The sequence below is a fragment of the Psammomys obesus genome, unplaced genomic scaffold (assembly GCF_907164565.1).
Source record: "Psammomys obesus unplaced genomic scaffold, mPsaObe1.curated_primary_1811, whole genome shotgun sequence".
Taxonomy (NCBI): domain Eukaryota; kingdom Metazoa; phylum Chordata; class Mammalia; order Rodentia; family Muridae; genus Psammomys; species Psammomys obesus.
In genome coordinates, this window is record NW_026596256.1 from 16,490,167 (window position 1) to 16,510,627 (window position 20,461).

A 20,461-nucleotide genomic window follows, 5' to 3' on the forward strand; every position below is an offset into this window, starting at 1 on the left:
GGAGGAGATAAGAGCAAAGAGAGCAGCATACATTTACTGAGAATGTAAAGAAAATGTGGGCATGGCGGTACATGCCTTTAATTCTAGCACATGAGGCAGAGGCAGGTGAATCATGAAAGTTCGAGGTCACTCTGATCTACATAACAAGTTCAGGGCCAGCCAGAACTGGCCTCCATAGCTACATAGTAAAGCCCTATCTAAAAAACAAAAATGATACATCATGTCCTGATGCTTTAAAGTATAAAGAATTGTAGATAAAGCTATAAGCTCACTTGGTAGAGTGTTTGCCCTTCCTGCATGCGTATGAGACCTGTTTTTAACCTGGACCCTGAAATCCTTCTTAAAATGGTTTAGTTTCTTTGAATACACAAAAGCAATAGTTGGCTCATTATAGGAAGAACAACAACAACAAACACAAAGAAAGGGCCACACACACTTGCACACATAAAACTCAAAATCACCCATCAACCTGCCCTCAGAAACACAGAACATGGCTTTGTGTGTATGACCCTGGAAGTCTGGGTTTCTATACTTGTGAGGATGACGTGTTCTCAGAGCCATGTGAGAATGGCCCGTACGGGTAAGTTTTCAGGCAGAGCAGGAGAAAGGACTCTAGCAGGAGTAGAGAGGCCTCGGGTTTCTTCTGGACCCTGACATGATCCATCAGTTTGACTTTAGCAGGTCACCTCCTCACTCTGGGTAACAGAACTGCTTCCACTGAACAAAAGGTCGGAACTACAGGCCTTTAAGGTTCCTTCCAATAAGGAAATCTCATACTTTGTGATTACCTTAAAAGTGCAATTTAGAGAATTAGTCTCAGAAATTATCTACAGACACAGCCTGTATGGTTGGAGGTGTCTGTGCCATCAGAGCAAATGGCTCAAAATGACCAGCATTTCACAAGACCTGCTGTGTAAATGCACAGCCTTGTTGGTAGGTATCCCGGCACATTTTTCAAACAGCAGCTGTTTCACAGACACCATTTCTTCACTGTGCTTCCCGAGCTCCTTTGACACCCCTCTTCCCGTTCCCGAATGCTTCGGAAACAGCTCGCTTCACTGCACATGCCAGTGTTTATTAGCACCAAGGCAGAGGACGCTCATCTGAACTGGCGGAGATTAAATAATTGAGACCGACATAAGAGCTTTTTATGCTAGTGTTCTTACCTATCATCGAGTGGCAATACACTCGGCTTAATGCTTTCCTGACCCATTTTGGGGGTTCACAGAGGCATGCTGGGACACTGTTCACAAGCTGTTCATACCGACTCCTTGGCAAGCAAAGGAAGTATCCCTGAAAGGTGGCAGTCACACACCCATATCAGTAACATCCAGACTCTGGGGCTCTCTGCTTGACGGGGGAGGACGAGGATGCTGGGAAATGAACCGGGTTCTCCGAGACAGCAGCCAGTGCTCCTGACTGCCGAGCCGTCTATCTCTCCAGCCCTGCCTCGGTGACGTTTTGTTTTGCTTTTTAGTTGTACATGGTCAAAGCGTTTTTGAAAACTTCTGAGCCAATGAGCAAAACATATTTATTTTTAAATTTTTCTGTTTCTTTCTTTAGCCTTAGCTATGTAGGGTATATTTCGTGCCTTCCTGTTTTATACTGGGGTAGTAAGTAACCGCTAGCTGCGACACCAACGGAACTCCCTCCTGTTGGAGGTTGGTCTGATGCTAATTACTGGCCCTCAAGATTTGGCTACTGCCTGGATACACTTACCTTTATTGTGTAAACCTGCCTAAGACATTTTTCCTAATTGGTTGATTAAAAGGCCTAAAACCTGCGCAGGACAGAGTGGGGTAGGTGTGGCTAAGGTTCCTGGGCTTTGGGACGAGGAGACTCATGGGAAACAGAAAGGTGGACAAGAAGAGAGGAGGAAGGAGGATGCCAGAATGGGTTAGCATGAAAAAGGAACCATGTGGATTGGGAGGAAAGACTCTAATAATGACTCTAATAATGACGCCCAGATGAAGAATACTAGCAAGTATTTATAAGATTACGGATGGAAGGTAGTCCAAATAAGGATGGTTAAGGAGGATGATGGCATTGGGTGGGAGCTGGGAGGTGGATGGTGAGGATATTGAGACAGTGTAGGTGAAATATCTGCCCAGCCAAGGTAAATAAGACAATTATAAGATCTAATAGGTGCCTGGTCTTTATTTGATTGTGATAGTGGTTTAGTAATACCGCCACAATAATCATAGGGCAAAGAACAATAGACATTATATAAACAACATCATTCTATAAACACCTCTCTTTCTATCAAGACTGTACTTGAGCCAGCATTGGTGACTGAATTACGTAATGAGTGCTTTGGCTTTTTGTTTGCCTTCTAAATTTGTGTTTGTTGTTTTCTTAGACAAGCTTTCCTAGAACCCAAAGTCCTCCTCTTCAGCATCCAAGCTGGGGTTCCAAGCATGCACTAGGGCGCCCAGCTGTCATTGGCCATTTCAAAAGTAAACAAGGTAGAAGCAAATACAGAAAAGAGGCAGTCAGCAGTGCTGAGTCATCTGAGGTTCACCCTCTCCATCACCCCACCCCTGGGCTTCCCTCCCGACCCCAGGGCACTTCACTTTGGATGGGTGCTATTATCTGATAAAGTTGCAATCACCATATTTGCACAGTCCCATAGTTAGTTATGTTGTTAATTTGAGGGGTACCCAATATGGGGGTAAATCCAAGGTTTGTATGTGCTACGTCGGTGCCTTACCACTTAGGCATACGCTTAGCCCTCTAAAGAAGGTGGCTTTGCGCACGTGTGCCAAGCAATTATTTTGATAAATTGTTCGTCAAGCAACTCCCTCTTATAAAATCTTACCTTTTGCTATGCCCATCCAGCACTTGTTCAGAAATCAAAGCAGGGAGAGGGCCGTCTACACCTCCGTACACGTTATGAGAATTTATTAAAATAATTCAAAAATATCTAAGGGGGGAACAAGGAATGGATTTAAAATAGGTATGTGCAGTTTGGGACTTCCAAGTTCTCCCATTTCCATTGTTACCAATCGCACAAGCTTATTGAGCGTAATAAGTAGTCTGTGTCCTTCTCCCAGCCAACCCCAAGCATAGAAACCTTTGTTTTAATCCATGACACACCACCACACGCTGATGTGACAGTACCGGGCACACAGTACACATACATGTTTGGTGGCTTTCTGTTGAATGGCTGATGTCTCAAACAAGCACCCCCACATGCCTTCGTTACCCTGACATGAAAGCATACTGCCAAACCTTACCCAGGCCCCTCGGGCTGGTCCAGCTGTGTGTTTATCTCCTGTTGCCTGCACAGGAAGTTTGTGGCAGGTTCTTCCCACTTCCTGTACTGTCCCCGGTCCAACTTCCCTGTTCTAGGCTGCTTCAGGTTTAGTCATTTTGCAGCACCTTAAGCCTTCTCCCAAATTGCCTTATGACACTTTTTTTTAAATGCAGGACTGACCGGCTTTTATCTTTTTTTTTAATGTTCTTAGCTTATTTTGACAAATATAACTTAATTGTGAGTCTGCATGATATTCTATAATATACTACATTTAAATCTCTCTAATGTCAGACCTACATATATTTTTGCATTTATTTCATTATTACAAAATATGCCTTTCCCATTCCTGAAATTCCTTAGAGTTAGCTTGTTGGCTTTATTGGGAGCAAAAGCTACAAAAGTTTAAGATTCTTAATAAACTTTTTCAAATTTATTTTCAGAAAGTTTCATTATGAATTCACTTTTTACACCTTTTTCAACTTAAAAAATTATTTCATTTACCTGTATTTGACTGATTCTCTCTAAAGATTCATTACTAATAACTTTTTTTTTTTTTTTTACAAATTATCTGTTAATGATTTTTCTTATTGTTCTACTAGGGTACTCGTTTTCTGCATTATTTTGTCTATGTCACTGACAAATGTCACACAGTAACTCGTGTGACAAACTTTCCAGTTTGGCAGTTGTGGTTCCATGAGTCTCCTGTCCCCTGTCCTCTGCTGGGCTGCTGGTGGCTGCCCCACATCTGCCTCTGCCTTTAATCTCAGATGGATTCCCTGGTTTGGAAACCCTGTATCATCTCTCATGAAAGTTAGTTTTTAGAGACTGGCAAATGTCGTGTTACGATGATTTAAAAAAAAAAAATGTCCTATCTACCCAGGTAATCGTTGTACTTTTGGAGTTTTAAATATTTTTATTAATTCTTTGAGAATTTCATTGAGTATATTTTGGTCATAGTCACCCCCTCCTCTCAGATGCACCTTCTTCTCCCTCCCCTCTCCTATCTTTTTTTGTGGCCTGTTTGGGGTGTGGTTGACCTACCAGGGGCCACACCCTTTAAAAAAAAAATACAACCCTACCATCAGCTGTCAGAGCCCAACACATCTCCAGCAGGTGCTAAGACTTTGCGCCCTCCAGCCCCACCAGCTCCATGCTGAGATTGTGTTTCTGAGCAGCTGTGATTAAAAGCCTGAACCCCTGGACCTGCCTGACCTAAACAATACTTTGAAAGCATTTCCCTTCAAGCATTATAAAGCTCTTAAAATACAAAATGAAATCTGAAAAAAGTCGAGCAGACCAGAGGTAGTCGAGGGACTTGAATGTTGGTGGCTTCATTTTTAGTACATTGAGAACACTCACCCCCACCATGCCACCTCGCCATGGTAAACTCCCCTTCCTCCACCACCATGGCCATCGCCACCCGAGCTATCAGGAGCTTGGTAGCCTCTACTCTAATGGCTCTCCAATCCCCATCTTAAAACACATATCTCCTTCCCTATGATCTATTCCTTCTCTGTCTCCCATTCCAGGGACACCTCCAGGAAGACTCACTGATACAGCTCATTATTTTATTCTTTGCACAAGGCAGGCAGCATCCTCATGTACTGTAGGTTCTACATCTGCTTCTGTTGCTCTGTCATCAGCTCCGAAATCAGCATGACTTGGAGTTGGATCCCAGCGCTGAGAATCAGCAATGTTATTCTCAGTTGCACACACACACACACACACAAACACAAGCCTCTCATACATACAAAGTAACCACCACAAAAACCCAAACTTGAATCATGGGCAACAGCACTGTGTCCATCCACGGGCTCACTCCTCGTTCCATCCTCAAAGGTATCACTCTCACCTGTAGCCCCATAGCCATCACAACCTCCATGCTCCATGGCAGCTCCTCCTCTTGCTGTTGGTCTGTGATATATATGGTCCCAGAGGCTGGCTCAGCAATGTTATAAGTGAATCACAAAATCCTCCTACATCTCTATCCAGCTTTAAATAATTGGACTCTTCCTTCTGATGAAACCAGGAGTCCCAATGTCCCATCTTTAGCATCAAATTGAGCATTGCCTTTGAGGTGTAACGTGACGCCAATACTGTTGATTTAAATGGTTCTTAGTGACAGTAACTCCGACTTTGTGTTCGTTCTCGGGATACGGCTTGAGAAGGAAAAGCCCTCTACCTCCTGCAGGCTGCACAGCTGCTCTTCCAACCATGTCTAAGTGAGGGACTGTGGAGGAAGCTGCACAAGGAGCCACTGTCAGCCTCCGCTCACTCCCTAACAAACTCCCCTCTGTCTTAGTTCCTGCTAACCTGTCAGCTAGGTTTTCCATTGCTTTGCTTCTCTGACTCTCCCAGATATCAATCTCCCTGGCTTTCCTTTTCTTTTTCTGGGTAGGGATGCTTCCACTTCTGTCAGCCCTGTGTTGTTTTTGTTTTTTGTTTGTTTGTTTGTTTGTTTGTGGCAAGCCTCATGGTATATAACCCAGGCTGGCTGACCTTGGGATCCCCCTGTCTCAGGCTCCTGAATGCTGGCATTACAGGTTGGACTGCCAAGTTAGGCAATTCAGCTCCCTTCTGTCTATTCCAACTTCCTGTGCTCAGTTCATCAGAATGCTTCTATTTCATGAATGAAATACTTCCCAACTCTAGAATAAAAAAACAAGGACAAGACGGTTAGGCTAAATTGGTGCAATGTTGTCTTTTGTCCAAATACTGTCATGTCTGTTGGGAATCCAGAGGAAAGCAAAATGAATTGTATTCTTGGGTCCTGCGCTGTTCTCAGCAAGGCAATAACAGATAAACAGCTGCATCAGCCGCACACAAACAATGATCCATAGCAAATATCATTAGCTAAAGTCAATGAAAAAAAGTGGCCTAAAACCTTACCAGATGCAGGGTGTTCTGTGTTGAGTATTAGAACCCAGAAAAAGCATTCACTCTCCCTCTTTTATGTGTCTATACTATCAAGTCTTAAAATGGTGCTGCTAACTAGGGCCTTAAAACTAGAGTCCTGTGGTTTATTAAAACAAACCAACAACAAACGAACAAAACACTGTTTTTAAAGGCTTTTAATCAGGAACTCCAAGAACACTTTCCAAAAAAAAAGGCTGTATTTGCGCACTCTTCTTGTATCTTCAAGCATCCCTCACCATACTGTATTTTAAGAGAGCAGCAACAGTATGCTGTGTTCAAATCCCACCTCTTACACTACCTCAGGAGGTAATTTATAGCTCTCAAAAGTTGTATCCTAATCTGTAAAACAGTGACAGCAGTGCCATCTGGCATATAGGGTTCACGAGGATTGAACAAAATGATGATGGGAAATTGTCTGTGACAATCCCTGGCAACAACACGTATCCAATAAACATTAGCAACTGTCACCAGCAAGCAGTAATGCCACTCCTCCCTGAATCACTCGAGCTAGAATACTTTTTTAGGTTAAAAAAAAATCCCTTCAACACAAGTAGAAAAAGTACCAAACTTCCCTGAAGAACAACATTGCTTAATGAATAAAGGTGCTCAACTATCTTATTTACACAAAAGACCCTGGTGTTAAAAAAATAACAGCCACAGGATACGGTGGCACACGCGTGTAATCCCAGCACTCGGAAGGCAGAGGCCTGAGAATGTCTGAATTCAAGACTAGCCTGGTCTACAGAGCGAGTTCTAGGACATCCAGAGCTACGTGGACAAACCCTTTCTGGAAAAACTAAAACAAACAAAATATCATCCTAATGATTTCTACTGGAGTAAACAGTCTTTCTAAAAGGCATTCTCCGCATTCTGTATAATATTTTAACAATGATATATTTTTCTTTATTATTCCAAAGGAAACAGTTGGGTGTTTTTATGGGGAAACAGATCCAATTTAGAAGGCATGCTTTTTCAGAAAGGCATGGAATCAGTGTAAACAGTCTCATAGTTCATCCCCACAACACAGCCCTGCAGGCACCCATCTGTCCTTAACTCCCCAAAGAGATCTGAGTTATGAAGCTTAAGGAAAAAAAAGTTTGTTAACAACAACAACAAAACATTCTTATTAATTTGGCAGTCTTCATAGGATTTTGTACACAATTCAGTGTATTTTTCTTATTTGGTGTACCCCCAATTTTTGGTTCAGATGGTAATGGCCTTTTGTAGAATTGGTAGAATCCACTTTTGTAGATTTGTAGAATCCATTTGTCAGATGGCTGCCCTGAAACAGGAAATTAGTTTAGCCCCATTTAAATACAAAATAGATCATTTTCTATTGTGTTACAAGAATGCATTAGCTTAATCTCTTTATAGAGCTATATATTTTTTGGACGTGGGAACATTACTAGAGAGAAGCTGCTCAGAGCTGTTCCACACCTGTTAGGTAAAGGATGCTGTTAGCAGGGGCCACACACAGAATGTGTTCTCAGACCTCTGGAGCACTCCTGTCCTCACTCGGGAGAGAAACACTGGGGCATTTCACTCCGTAAAAACAACAGAGGAAACGAGATTGTGGGATGTCAGAGAAGTCTCACCTCTCCTGCAGCTTCTTCTCTGGAAAACAACTGGAATACAAAGCTTTGTTCTGACACCAAAGGAAACAGGGCAGAAAGCTAATCCGACTCTTCCCACTGAAGCGCAAATTGGCCCAGTGTTTTCCTGTCAGCTTTCCTTCCACTTTCTTTGAAACCAAAGTCATCAGTCCATGTAAATTTCCCAAGCATCTGGTCATCGAGTAAGCAGAGCTGTGTGAGCAGAGCTGTGTGAGCAGAGATGTGTGGTTCTGCCTGTCTTCCCAGCAGGAGAGATGGTTGACTACACAGTGAGATAGATTGGAGACTCTCAGTAACCTAGAACTGCCCAAACGGAGCTTCAGCTTCTTACAACTACAGCAGCAAGTAGCACAGCCTGGTCCAGAAGGTGCCAGGGAGTCTCTGCCCTAGATTACACAACCACAACTCCCATTTTCTTTTTAGAATTTTTTATTTTGTAATTTAAAACATGATTACGTTGTTTTCCTCTTTCCCTTCCCCCTCCAAACGTTCCCATGTCCTGCCCCACCTCACTCCCTCTCAAGTTCATGGCTGCTGGTACATATATGTGGGTAACTATATAAACACAACCTGCCATGTGCATTTAGTGTTGCTTGTATGGCCAGTTGGTACTGGGTAACCAATGAAAAGGCTCATCCCTGGGGAAGGTTAATTCCCCCAGGGTCAGCAGTTCTTAGCTATCTGGAGTTTTGTCTAAGGCGTAGGGTCCCATAAAAAGTTTCTCCTCCACTATTTTTTTTTTAAATTCTGTGTCTACATATGTTTGTCTGTGTGGGGATATGTGCATACGGGTACAGGGGTCTTCACCTGCCAGAAGATGGTGTTGAGCTCCTGAGGGTGGTATTTCAGGCAGTTGTGAGCTGTCCCTTCCCAGTCCAAGATAAGTGCTGGGTCCAGGACACTGAGCCATCTCTCCAGTCCCACTAAGTTCCATTTTCACAAATATTTTCCGTAGTAACACAAGGAAAGCCACAAGGACAAATGGTAAAATGTAACGTTAGGCTTTGATTCACTTGCAAGTTGAAACGCTTTCCAGTGAGTGGCTGTCCATGTGCCTCGTTGTGTGGAGAACTTCGGGGTGTGAAAAGGAAGATTTCACCGCATAGATTCAAATCTCAGCACGGCTGCTCACACCACCTCAGACTCCCTGTACTTGTGTTTCCTCACTTGTAAACATGAGGATTGTCCTGGTTACTCTTGTAAAACTGTGACCAAAATATCCGACAGAAAGGATCTAAGGAAAGAAGTATTACTTTGGCTCAAAGTTGCAGAGCCTTCACTCCGTGGTCAGCAGCTCTGTTTCAGGTAGAATAGCATGGTGGCAGGGGTATGTGCCGAGAAATATCTTCAAGTAATAAAAGGCCAGAAATTAAGAGAGAGAGAGAGAGAGAGAGAGAGAGAGAGAACCAGATGAGCTATAACCCCAAGGACGCTCTCCACCACCCCAACGCCCTCTGCCAATGGCCTCCTTCCTCTGATTGGTCAGCCCTCTCCCTTCTGCCACCTCCCAATAATGCTCTCACATTACGCACTCAACAAGGGATCAATCCATTGATTAAGCCAGAGCTCCCATGGCCCAGTTGCCTCTGAAACATCATTACAGACATATTCAGAGGTGGGCTGCACTGATCCCCTAGCCGTTCCTTAATTCAATCAGGCTGACAATCAAAACCAATCATCTCAGAGATAATAATAACAATATCGGCTCACATTATTACTGTCTCCGACTATCAGAGTCCATCCAGCACTGATAATATTAAATAGTGTATGTACTACTTTTAAAAAAGAACGGGGGCAGTCAAATCTAGCACTGAGAATATTAAATAGTATACTACTTTTAAAAAAGAACGGGGCAGTTGAATCTTCAACTTCGGAGCCTTGGGCATAGTCCACATTCAAAGTCCCTTCACTTGCATGGGACGGGAGAGTGTCTCAGTGGTAGAAGGCTTGCACAGCCCTGGGGTCCATCCTCACGCATCTCCTCAGCAGAGAAGCTGGTAGAGGGACTAGTCCATAAAAAATATGGCTAGAAGAATCTTTTTTCTTTTTTCTTCTACTCCAAATGCCTTGATGAGTTTTCTATATAGCTAGAACCTTGAAAAGACAAGATCTGTGAAAAACAGAAAACTCAGTGGGAAAGCCCAACTTTCTGGCCCTCTCTGCTGAGGCATTTGCAAATTCCTAAGCACAGTGGGGATGCGGGGGGGGGGGGGGGAAACTGAGAGGCTGGGCAGAAAATGGTTGTTCGCAAGAAAGAGAATCAGGCTTGGGGAGACTCAATGAAGAGAAAAAAAAGTTGAAATTCAGAGTCACCGAGTTAACCAGGACTTCAGACAAAATCCTGAAGGGAGAGTGTAAAATGGAGATGCCTGTGGAGAAAGAGCTGCTCTTTGCTCCTCTGTAAGCAGAGCAGGGGAGGTGTTAGCCAAGAGCAAAGAGTAGCTGAGAAATTATGCAAAGGTAATCATGGTCCTGTGGAGATGAGCAAATAAACACTGGGCTTCAGCGCCCACCAGATCGGAGAGGCCTCAGGAAGCACCTACTTCCGGCAGGAACTCTCCGGAGCCGCACTCTAGAAATACGTACAAATAAGACTAGCTTTTAGAAATGGAGCCTCCAGCCAGCTTGATCCCTGGTGGATTCAGGGGCTTCTGGTTTTTGGTCTGACTGCTAACACCCCTGACCACAAACTGTTTTTTGTATGGAATATCTACCAGTCAATAGAAAATTGCCAGCAGTGGAGAGACAGGGTCAAGAGGGAAATGTATGTTAGGATCATACACATGTGATCCAGATGTTGGTATGATCAGACTCAGAATATAACAACTGTCAACGTGATAAGGAAAACAGATGACAAGACGGAGAAGCACATCCAGGAACTTAAGTCTCTATAATTTTAAAAGCCGAGTAGAATTTCTAATACCAAAAAGACAAACAAACAGTAACTGAATTTAACCTTCAATAAGTGAATCTGGCAATTGTTGAAGCATAAGTGAAGAAAGTGCTAGTGACCTAGAACTGCATTGGTAGAAAATAGATAGATGGGAACACCCAGAGCCCAGTTCCTGGAAAGTAGCAGGGAAATCCAAAAAGCATTGTTAAACAGATAGAACATTTTTAAAAGGTTGGCTTTGTGTGTGGTTAGAATTCTAGGAGGTTCTAGATTGAAACCTAAAATGAGACCAAGTTGAAAACAACAGGCATTATTTGAAGAGCTAATTAATAGCTAGGAACTTTCCACAGCTGATTACATCAGGCTACACATTCTGGGGAAGAAAGCTCAACCTGGAACTCTTCCCCAGTCAGTTTCTAGTGGATGTTTGCAAGGCCCTGATCTGATCTGTTCTCTCAATCAGGCTACTCCAGGCATTTCTGCCCGACCTTAGGAATCCCTGAGTTGATGATATATTTTTGTCCTCTCCCTGTTTCTACTGCCACTTGCTATTTACTTTTTTTGTTGACTTTTACTTGCTTTATAAATTCACTCACTCAAAACTGAAACTATGGCTGCTATCAATAATACTCGGAACAGCTGAAAAATAGTGACTTACTCAATATGAATGGCACACACAAAATTGCCTGTACTAAGCAAATGCTCTGACCCTGAGATATCTCACCAACCTTCTAGAAGAAGGAGGAGGAGGAGGAGGAGGAGGAGGAGGAGGAGGAGGAGGAGGAGAAGAAGAAGAAGAAGAAGAAGAAGAAGAAGAAGAAGAAGAAGAAGTAGTTGGACTGGAGAGATGGCTCAGAGATTAAGTGCACTGGCTGCTCTTCCAAAGGTCCTGAGTTCAATTCCCAGCAACCACACGGTAGCTCACAACCATCTATAATGAGATCTGGTGCCCCCTTCTGGTGTGCAGATGTACATGCAGGTAGAACACTGTATACATAATAAATAAATCTTCTTTAAAAAGTTTCTGGTTTTGAGACGGAATATCATTTACTTGCTGAGGGTGGCCTGTCACTCTGTAGCCGGGCAGGCCTTGAACTTTATGCCTCAGCCTCACAACTAACTGAAATTACAAGCCTGTAACACCAAATATTGTTAAATGATGGGTCTTGTTTTTTTGTTTCCAGCATTAAAATCTTTTATTTGTTTTTCTTTACTTCTAGCATTGACCTCCATCTCCAATACAATGCTAAATAGCATATATTAGTACTAGTAGGTATTTTCAAAATCTTAGAAAAGTAATATTACAGAAGAAAGCAAAAACACCAGGAAACGTTTGACAAAGTGGGCAGAGAATACATACCGCGGCGTGCTCACCTGTGAGTGAGACAACTGTATCACACAAGGCCTTCACGACAAGGCTCAGGGAGCATCGAGGAGGAGAGGGGAGACTGTAGAGGTCGGAGGTCTGGGAAGACTGAGAAGGAACGGTATCTTCCGGAACACTGTGTTCAGGAACTCACAGCAGCTGTGGTTCCTACACAGCACCTTCCCATGATCACTCCGGTCAAAATCCCAGCACGGAGCCAATGGGATCATGAGCCCCAACCCCTTGCTGAGGAGCTGTTGGCGTTAATGGCTTTTTCAAGGGGCACATTCATGCTTTTTCTCTTTTTTTTTAAGGATGTGGCCTCTGGTTAGTTGACTATGCTCCCATGGATGGCTCCACACTCCTGAGTGCACAAACAGCACAAATTGAACTCCGTGTGTTCTTTTTAAAAAAAAAATAATAATAATAACTTAGAACATGATAGTCAGAAGGAAGTGGAGGGTAGGTTGTGGGTCTACAAGTTAAGTGGAGGCTTGGGGAAGAATATGACCAACACAGATTATATGCATGTATCAATTTAAATATGAAAAGGTTGTACTAGAAAAGCATGGGCAGGAACTATATCTCAACAGCTACCCTGAACAGAGGCTCTGGGCTCATCTGGAGAGCAGGAATTGTGTTTTTGTAAGAAGCGCGCCTTCTAGGAAAGGAGTAATGAGCTCCATCTTAACCTTCTAGACACAAGCACCGCCGGACACCTGTCATTCACTTCACATAAACTATTGTGGCACCATCGATTCTGAAAATCAATTGTCCCTTGTCCCCAGTTACAGCCACTGAACCTTACAGATCAGAGCTTTCTTCTTGCTGGCCTTGTGATGCCCTTTTCAGCAGAGGCCAGCCCTGCTGGGTGCTCACAGCATGCCAGCTGGTTCTGACCTCCTCCCTGTATGAGTCTGGAGACAGCCAGACACATGGCTGGCTGCAAGCTGATGGCCAAGCGAGCCCTCCTCTCTGTGCATGCCCAGTGAGACTGTCTTGGGGTAGAAATGAGTGAAGTTCCAGGGAACCTGCTACCCCAAACCTCTAAATCACAACTTGTGATTGCAAGCTCTAAGTTCTTACTCCTCTACTACATGAACTGGAACAATTCCCATTCAGCCTGGAGAGCTACCAAGCTGTAGCCTGTTGCTCCACTGGGAATCCCTTCCGCTCACCTTTGCTCTCCATCTTGAATGGAGCCATGGTGTAGCCATGTCTTGCCATCTACTCCCTTGAATCTGAGTGGACCACTGGCATGAGGCTTCTACATTGCTGCTGAAGGGATCTTCCCATCATGCAAATCCAAGGCTCTTTCTTCGCTCAACTCTAGAAAGGCTAAGGATGCTGTCCAAAACCTCAGCAGTGGTCCTGCTACATCTACACCAGTATCACAACTTGCAGCACTCACTGGTCCGTCTCCTCTCTACCTCCCTACAGAGTTGATTCCCGTTTCCAGAACTAGTTCACAATCCATCCCACTAGCAGCCCTGTAAAGCCGCTTTGCAGACCCTGTAGGCTTGCAGGAGCCTTCGCTGCCTCCTAGCCTTCTGCAGAGCCACATGCACGGCCTTACGCTCTCTTGGCCTTTTCCCCAGAATGCTGTGCAGCCATCGCACTGAATCAGAACTGCCAGAACCGAGTTCTAAGAGTGATTTAGCCACACCGGTTTTGTCCCTTTTAAAAGCTTAAGGCAGACACCTTCGCAAAGCACATTTAGTCAGGCGTCCGCGGCGGAGAGGGCGCAGCCCCCTGTGGCTAGGGGGCAGTGGGGGAGACAGACCTGTCCCGGGCCAGGAGCAGCCGCTCGCGGCCGCTTTCCCTTTCGCTTTGATTGCGGTGGGCGGCGGGCCGGTCCCGGAACCTCCTCAGAAGAGCACTCCGAGAGTTAACCCGAAAGCTCCACCCGCCCCGGGGGCGACCGACCGACGCACGCGTCCTTGAGAAGCTCATGTAGAGACAGAGAGAGAAAGCAAGAGACAGTCCTGGGAAAGTCCTGCCGGGTCTCCAGGCAATTATAAAAATGTGTCCCCTGGGGTCAGTGTACGAATTGCCTCACCTCCAGCATTCAGCTGTCCTGTTCAGTGCCGGCCCAGCATGCGTCAGTCACGCCGTATGTAGCCCGGGACGAGGGTGACAGGGTCAGGGCAGGAGGCCCGTGGAAGGGCAGAAGCCCTGGACCCACTAAGGGAGGGGAAAGGGCGGACAGCAACTGCCCGCCAAGGGAAGGAGGATGGGAGGGACGGCCGTCTCTGCAGCAGCCCGGGTGCTACCACTGCGCCCATTTCACAGAGGAAAACTAAGGCCCAGCCAGTGTCCCCCCTCCCCAAAAGACCTGGGAGATCTTCTTCCATCTGTCAGCCCCGAGGAAGGAGTTGAAACACGGCCTCGGAAGAAATGGATGGCAAAGATGCCAAGAACGGCTGAAGAAAGAGAAGGCCAAGCCAGGCTGACAGGCTCGACCTACCCCTCCTGTCCCTTCCAGGCCTCTTCTTTTTGGTCACCCTTGTCCTAATCCACCTCAGTTTGGCCAGAGCCAAGCCAGTCTCCGGACCCGCCCGGTGTCTTAACAGCTCCCAAACCCTGCTCAGGACTACGGACAACGCGCTGAAGACGGTGAGTGTCCTTCTGAAATGACTTCTAACCCACCCGGTGGTATCTGCTAGGAAGCCGTATATAGTTCCTGGGTAGCTGGCAGGAGCGGTAGGGGAAACGGTTCAAACCTTAGGTTATATTTAATCTAAAGGAAACCGTCTAGGGGAGGGGGGAGGCTGGTAATAAATGGTAACGGCATCAGTCTGGACTGTGTCTACACACAGGCAAGTGGATACTTACAGTGTCCCTCCCGGCCTGGCTGCACATAGGACATGTGTCCGGTGCTCCCTGCTCTGCCTCACTGCAGGTGGAACAGGGAGAGAGAGAGAGACAGTCACCGTACAATCTCTGTGCTTCACAAGCCATAAAGGTGAATCTCTCTCTGCTCCCTAACGGCCAACACAGTGATGCAGTTCCTTGTTGGATAGGCACATCTCAGGGAGGACTGGGATATCAGAGGTCATGTCCAACCTTCCTTTTTCTGGGGCAGGTGTGATCCGGTTTTATAGTTCAATTCAATTCTCTCAGGTTTCATATTTGAATGCAACCTATCCTTTTCTGTGGTAAAATTACAGTGATTTCCTCCCACTTTTGCTACAAAGTTATGGTAAACACTGGTGTGTTCCCCATAGCCTGGAGCTGCCACTGTAACTCAGGGGTAGAGTTCTGGCTTATTTATGAATGAGGAGCTCTGGTCCATCCCCAGCAGGGGACAGGAACAGAGGAGTGAGGGAGAGAGGGGGAAGAGTGGGGAGACTCCTTCTCTCTACTGTGTTTTGAAATCTTTCTTGAGGAACTTCTAGCTTGCTGCCCATGACTATCCCAAGATGAGCTCCACTCCACAAAGCCTTCTTGGAGAATTCCTTCCTTTTCTTCTAATCGCACATGATGTGCTGCCGACCGTTCCTCAAGGCTCAGTGGTTAAGAGTGCTGGCTGCTCTTCTAGAGGCCCAGGGTTGGATTCCTGACACTCCCGTGGTGGCTCACAACCATCTGTACCTCTAGTCTTAGGGAATCTGTCATTTTTGTGGCCTCTGTGGGCACTATACACATGGTACACATGTATTCATGGAGGCAGAACACTCACATACATGAAACCTTAAAATTAAGGAAAAAATTTAAGGAAGGCTCCCTAAGGAGTACCTGCAGACAGGAGAGGCTGCCTTCCTGAGGTGAGGTTTGACATGGAGGCGATGCAGGATTTGAAAGTTAACTAGCTGCCCCTCCTTCCTCCACTCCCATCTTGTCTGAGTTTGGGTTACTTTTCCCTAGTTGGACTTGGAATCCAGGAGGACATATCACTGTCCCTTCCGTGTCACACCCCTAGTACTACAGCAGAATGTAAAAGTTATCTCCACCTTCCATCAGAGAGCTGTTGACTTCTTAATCTGTTGTGTAATTCTGCTCAGTGGTGCTTTCCAACACACCACGGGGTAAGAGACAGTCCCCGTGTATGTAAATTAAGCTCAACTAGTATTTAGGGCTTGCAAATTTGCTACAGCCACCAAGCTGTGACTTCAACAGTTCCCCTTTAGAAGTTGACACTTGAAAAAGATATTCATGTAGCACAGCTGCTTGGCAAAAGGAAAAAAAAACCAACACAACACATCAGGATTCACCAGAAGCAAGCATCACAGTGCCTTGCAGATTCTGATTAACACGGCCTGTGGCAAGGACCACAGTGTTCCCATGGTGGAAAAATGTTCTGCTGGCAAACAGCCTAAGCAGAGTGGGAGGGAAGGCAGGGAGAGAACGTAGGAGGCCTGACTCTTCTGAATTTCCTACAGGTCAAAGAGATGAAGGCTCAGAGTAGCCAACTCAGGCACTGCTGGTACCCGGGGGCGCCAGTCTCCGAGGGAGCCAGCTGTCTTGCTGAGACTATCACTTCAGCTTCTTTTTATGGTTTTCACAGGCCAGACAAAAGCTAACTAACTACTGTGGTGCTGAAGACTTCGATCGCGAAGACATCACAAAAGACAAAACCAGCACACTGAAGGCCTGTTTGCCACTGGAACTGGTCAAGGTATAGAGGACCTTTCCCCCGAACACATGCAGCACAAGAGCTGTGCAGCAAACCTCAGCTGTCTCCAAACATTTACATCTTTGGGAAGAAAAAAGTCACAACAATATGAATACTCCAGGAAGCTGAAGGATACACTTGATAACTATGAGCTGGGTGTGGTGGTTTACACCTTTAATTCCAGCACTCTGTTGACGTAGAGGCCAGGCTGGTCTACATAGTGAGCTCCAGGCTTCCAGGGCTACAGAATAAGATCTCATCTTTAAAAAGGGAGGGGAGGGCTGGTGAAGCTCAGGGAAGTTCTTTGTACACAAGCGTGAGACTTAAGTCCCCAGCACCTATGTAAAAGCTGGCTGTGATGGTTGGACATGTGGCCTCAGCACTAGGCTGGGCAGAGACAGGAGGATACCTAGGCCTTGTTGCCCAGCTGGTCCAGCCAAATCGACGACACAGGGAGAGACCCTGTGTCGGAAAACAGAAGGTCTGAAGAGGCGATTGAGAAAGATGCCAAAGCTCATCCTCTGGCTTTCACCTGCACACACACAAACACACAAAAGCAGCCATGATGGTGAAGCTTGCCAGGCTTTTTACTGTAATGAAAAGTTAGTTGAAGATAAACCATCAGAGAGATTTATGTTAAGAATTAATGGCTGGGTGGTGGTGGTGCAAGCCTTTATCCCAGCAGAAGCAGGCAAACCTCTTTGAGCTTGAGGCCAGCCCCATCTACAGAGAGAGTTTCAGGACAGCCAGGGCTCACAAAGAAACCCTATCTTGAAAAAAAAGGAACTAATATACTCATATGTTTTTCCTCTAGAATGAGAGTTGCCTGGCTGGAGAGACTTCTTCCATAATCGTAAGTAAGCAATACAGAGATGTCTTCCTCATGACAGATTCAGAATATTGATGTCTGGTCATTTTGTCTTCTAGAGAGGGAGTTGCCTGCTTCCCCAAAAGACTTCTTCCATGATGGTAAGACACACCACTTTTCTCAAATGCAGCAGGGGCATGGAGTTTTCAGCCCATCTCAGTAGTTTTTTTCCCATCCTGTCCCGGCATCTAGACCCTGTGCCTTAGTAGCATCTATGAGGACTTGAAGATTTACCAGACAGAGTTCCAGGCCATAGACGCAGAGCTTCAGCGTCAGAATCAGATCACTCTGGACAATGACATGTTGGCAGCCATTGATGAGCTGATGCAGGTGAGGCTTCCTCCTATTACATATAATAAAATCAGCCCTTCTTGGATTGGGAGAGACCTGAAGTGGCCCCGCCTCCACTTCCCAAGTGCCCATGAAAGGCCTTGTAAGGTTACATCTGCTAGGACAGCCTTGAGAAAGCCCTTTACATAAGTGGCAAATGTAAGCAGCCTTCTATTTGTTGACCTCATGATATACACCATTCGCCAGGCTCTTTTCAAAAGCCTTTTTCTCATACCATCCCCACAGCAAGCAAATAAGGTCTGTACAAAGGAAGAAACTGAAGCTTAGGAGAGTGATGATTCTTATCCAAGATCAGACAGCCTGTAAAAGGCTGAACTAGGGCCTCCTAAAAAAGGTTTTTTGTTTTTTTTTTTTATCTTAAATACTTTCTTCTCTTAAGGGTCTAAGATTAGGACTGGAGAGACAGTCCAGTGATTAAAAGCAGTTGCTATGGCAACCATGAGGATTTGAGTTTGGACTGGAGTACCCATGCAACAAACAGGATGTGGTCTTGAATTGGCCTATAACCTGAGAAAGTGGAGACAGGAGGATCACTGAGGCTTTCTTGCTGCAGCTTAGCCATGAAACCTCCAGGTTCAGGGAGAGACCCTGCCTCAAAGGAATAAGATGGAGAGTAACACAAGACTTCTTTATCTGGCTCCTGCATGTTGTAGGCACAGGTATATGCATGTGTATGTGTGTATAACACACACAAACATTCACACATCCCTTTTTAAAAATGCAGGATGAGTACTCTAGGGCTGCACACATATTCAGGTATTACTAGGGAAAACAAGTGGGGCTGGTGTCTAGTTAAAATCTATTTTGAACCAAAATGTGAGCAAAATGAAAAGTGATCTGTCATGTAGAGAAATCCATGGTGTTAGGCATCTGTGGGACCTTGCTATATGATGGCAACACAAAACACAAAACAGCGATACACAGGCAAGAGAGATGAGTGTCTTGATAACTAGGACAAGGGATGAAATATGTTCAGAAGTCACTGTCTGAGAAGCATTTTCATTTCATATACACTGTCTTGGTTAGGGCCTCTATTTCTTTGATGAAACATCATGACCAAAAGGAAGTTGGGGAGGAGAGAGTTTATTTCATCTTATAGCTTGTAGCTCATAGCTTCCTCCAGGCAAGTGAAGGTGGGAGCTGATGCTGATGAACCCTGGTGACTTGCTTGGCTTGCCTTCTGTAGCACCCAGGACCACCAGCCCTGGGTGAGATGGTCCCTCCCACATCAATCATCAATAAGAGAATGACCACAAGCTTGCCCACAGGCCAAGCCGGTGGAGGTGTTTTCCTCAACGGATGTTTCCCTCTTCCAAAATGACTGTAGCTTGAGTCACATTAACATAGAACTAGCCAGGCTACTTATTTGAAAGACAGTGAAGTTTATAGATGTGCCAAACAACCTACCATACAGATATTTGTAACTGATATTGCATGTGCAAGCCCAGAAGTCAGGTGATTTGGGCAGTAGAAAGAGGTCTACCAGGAACCAGACAGCTATGCTGACAGAGTTAACTCCTGTTTGCCTGTTTGTAAAATATGATGACTTTAAATACCCTACCTCTCTCTTGGGATTTTGTGAGGAGCAAGCTAGACTATTAAAAACCATGTAAAATTAAGTTCTTATTCTATGTTATCAAATCAAAAGGAATGAGTGAGAAGCATGCTTGGGTTGTTTATCTAACACAAATGGTGTTTCTATCAGAAATAGGTCTGTTACTGATAGGGAGCTGTAATCCATAGACCACCCTGTCAGCTCCCTCTTCTAAAGGGTCTGGGCTTCTTAACAAAACCTGTTAAAATTAATTAGCTATTGCTGCAGATGCCATCTCATAGACTCATAGTTTCTGAGAGACAAGCCCCAATGATGATTTTTCTGGGCAGTTCAGAGCTCACTAAAGACATAGGTGTGTGCTTGCAAAAGAGTTTTTCTCCCCCCTATTCTTGTAGGAATACCACCCAGGAGGAGATGTGAAGGGGGTCTAGATGTGAGGGGCTAGGTTGCAGGCTCTGGACTAGGCATTGACTTCACCCTTTTTTTTTTTCCAGACAAATGTTTTAATTTTGAAATTGTACATATGTCCTGCTTGCTGTTTCTTTTTAGGCTCTGAATCATAATGGACAGACTCTGCCTCAGAAACCTTTCCTGGCAGAAAGAGACCCTATCAAATTGGAAATGCATCTCTGCATTCAACTCCATGCTTTCAGCATCCGTGTCACGACCATCAACAAAGTGATGAGCTATCTGAACTCCTACTGAAAGGCCCCAGTCCCTCCCCTTTAGTGCCCTCTTTGCAAAACTATGAACCAGAGAAATTTTAATACGAGGTGGGCGAAGAGTCAGGAAACCTTAGCCTGGTTGACCTTAAGTTCCTGCAGGAACCGATGCTCCTATCACATCCCCAACCCCCCATCAACGGTGGCACAGCTACCTCAGCACGGCCCCTTCAGTCATGTCTCATATTTATTATGCATGTTGTTTGTAAGAAAATGTCCTCCCTGAAAGTGTCAGCAGAAGGGCAAGATATGATAAGCTAGTATTTTTGTACCAAAGTGTTTATGAAAACACTCAGTCACCACTTA

At 45.1% G+C, this 20,461-nt stretch overlaps 1 protein-coding gene and 1 long non-coding RNA gene across 2 annotated transcripts; one reads left to right on the top strand and one right to left on the bottom strand.

Moving 5' to 3' along the window:
• Window positions 1–6,390: 6,390 nt before the first annotated feature.
• LOC129668759 (uncharacterized) lies at window positions 6,391–14,215 on the bottom strand. Its single transcript, XR_008718965.1, has 3 exons — window positions 14,104–14,215; window positions 12,039–12,446; window positions 6,391–7,454 (listed from the first exon to the last, which is right to left on the bottom strand). It is a non-coding gene; the product is annotated as an uncharacterized LOC129668759 (long non-coding RNA).
• Window positions 14,124–20,428, top strand: Il12a (interleukin 12A). The gene is made up of 7 exons (XM_055596846.1): window positions 14,124–14,157; window positions 14,530–14,660; window positions 16,552–16,662; window positions 17,474–17,512; window positions 17,587–17,628; window positions 17,720–17,857; window positions 19,983–20,428. The coding sequence occupies exons 1-7, from the start codon at window positions 14,142–14,144 to the stop codon at window positions 20,136–20,138; spliced, it is 633 nt and encodes a 210-aa protein (XP_055452821.1). The 5' UTR covers window positions 14,124–14,141; the 3' UTR covers window positions 20,139–20,428.
• The last annotated feature ends 33 nt before the right edge of the window (window positions 20,429–20,461 follow it).

Bases quoted from the DNA above. Each gene is read 5' to 3' on its own strand.
- Il12a (XM_055596846.1), top strand. The intron at 16,663-17,473 runs GTATAGAGGACC...TTTTTCCTCTAG, and splicing joins TGCCACTGGAACTGGTCAAG to AATGAGAGTTGCCTGGCTGG. The intron at 17,513-17,586 runs GTAAGTAAGCAA...TTTGTCTTCTAG, and splicing joins GAGAGACTTCTTCCATAATC to AGAGGGAGTTGCCTGCTTCC.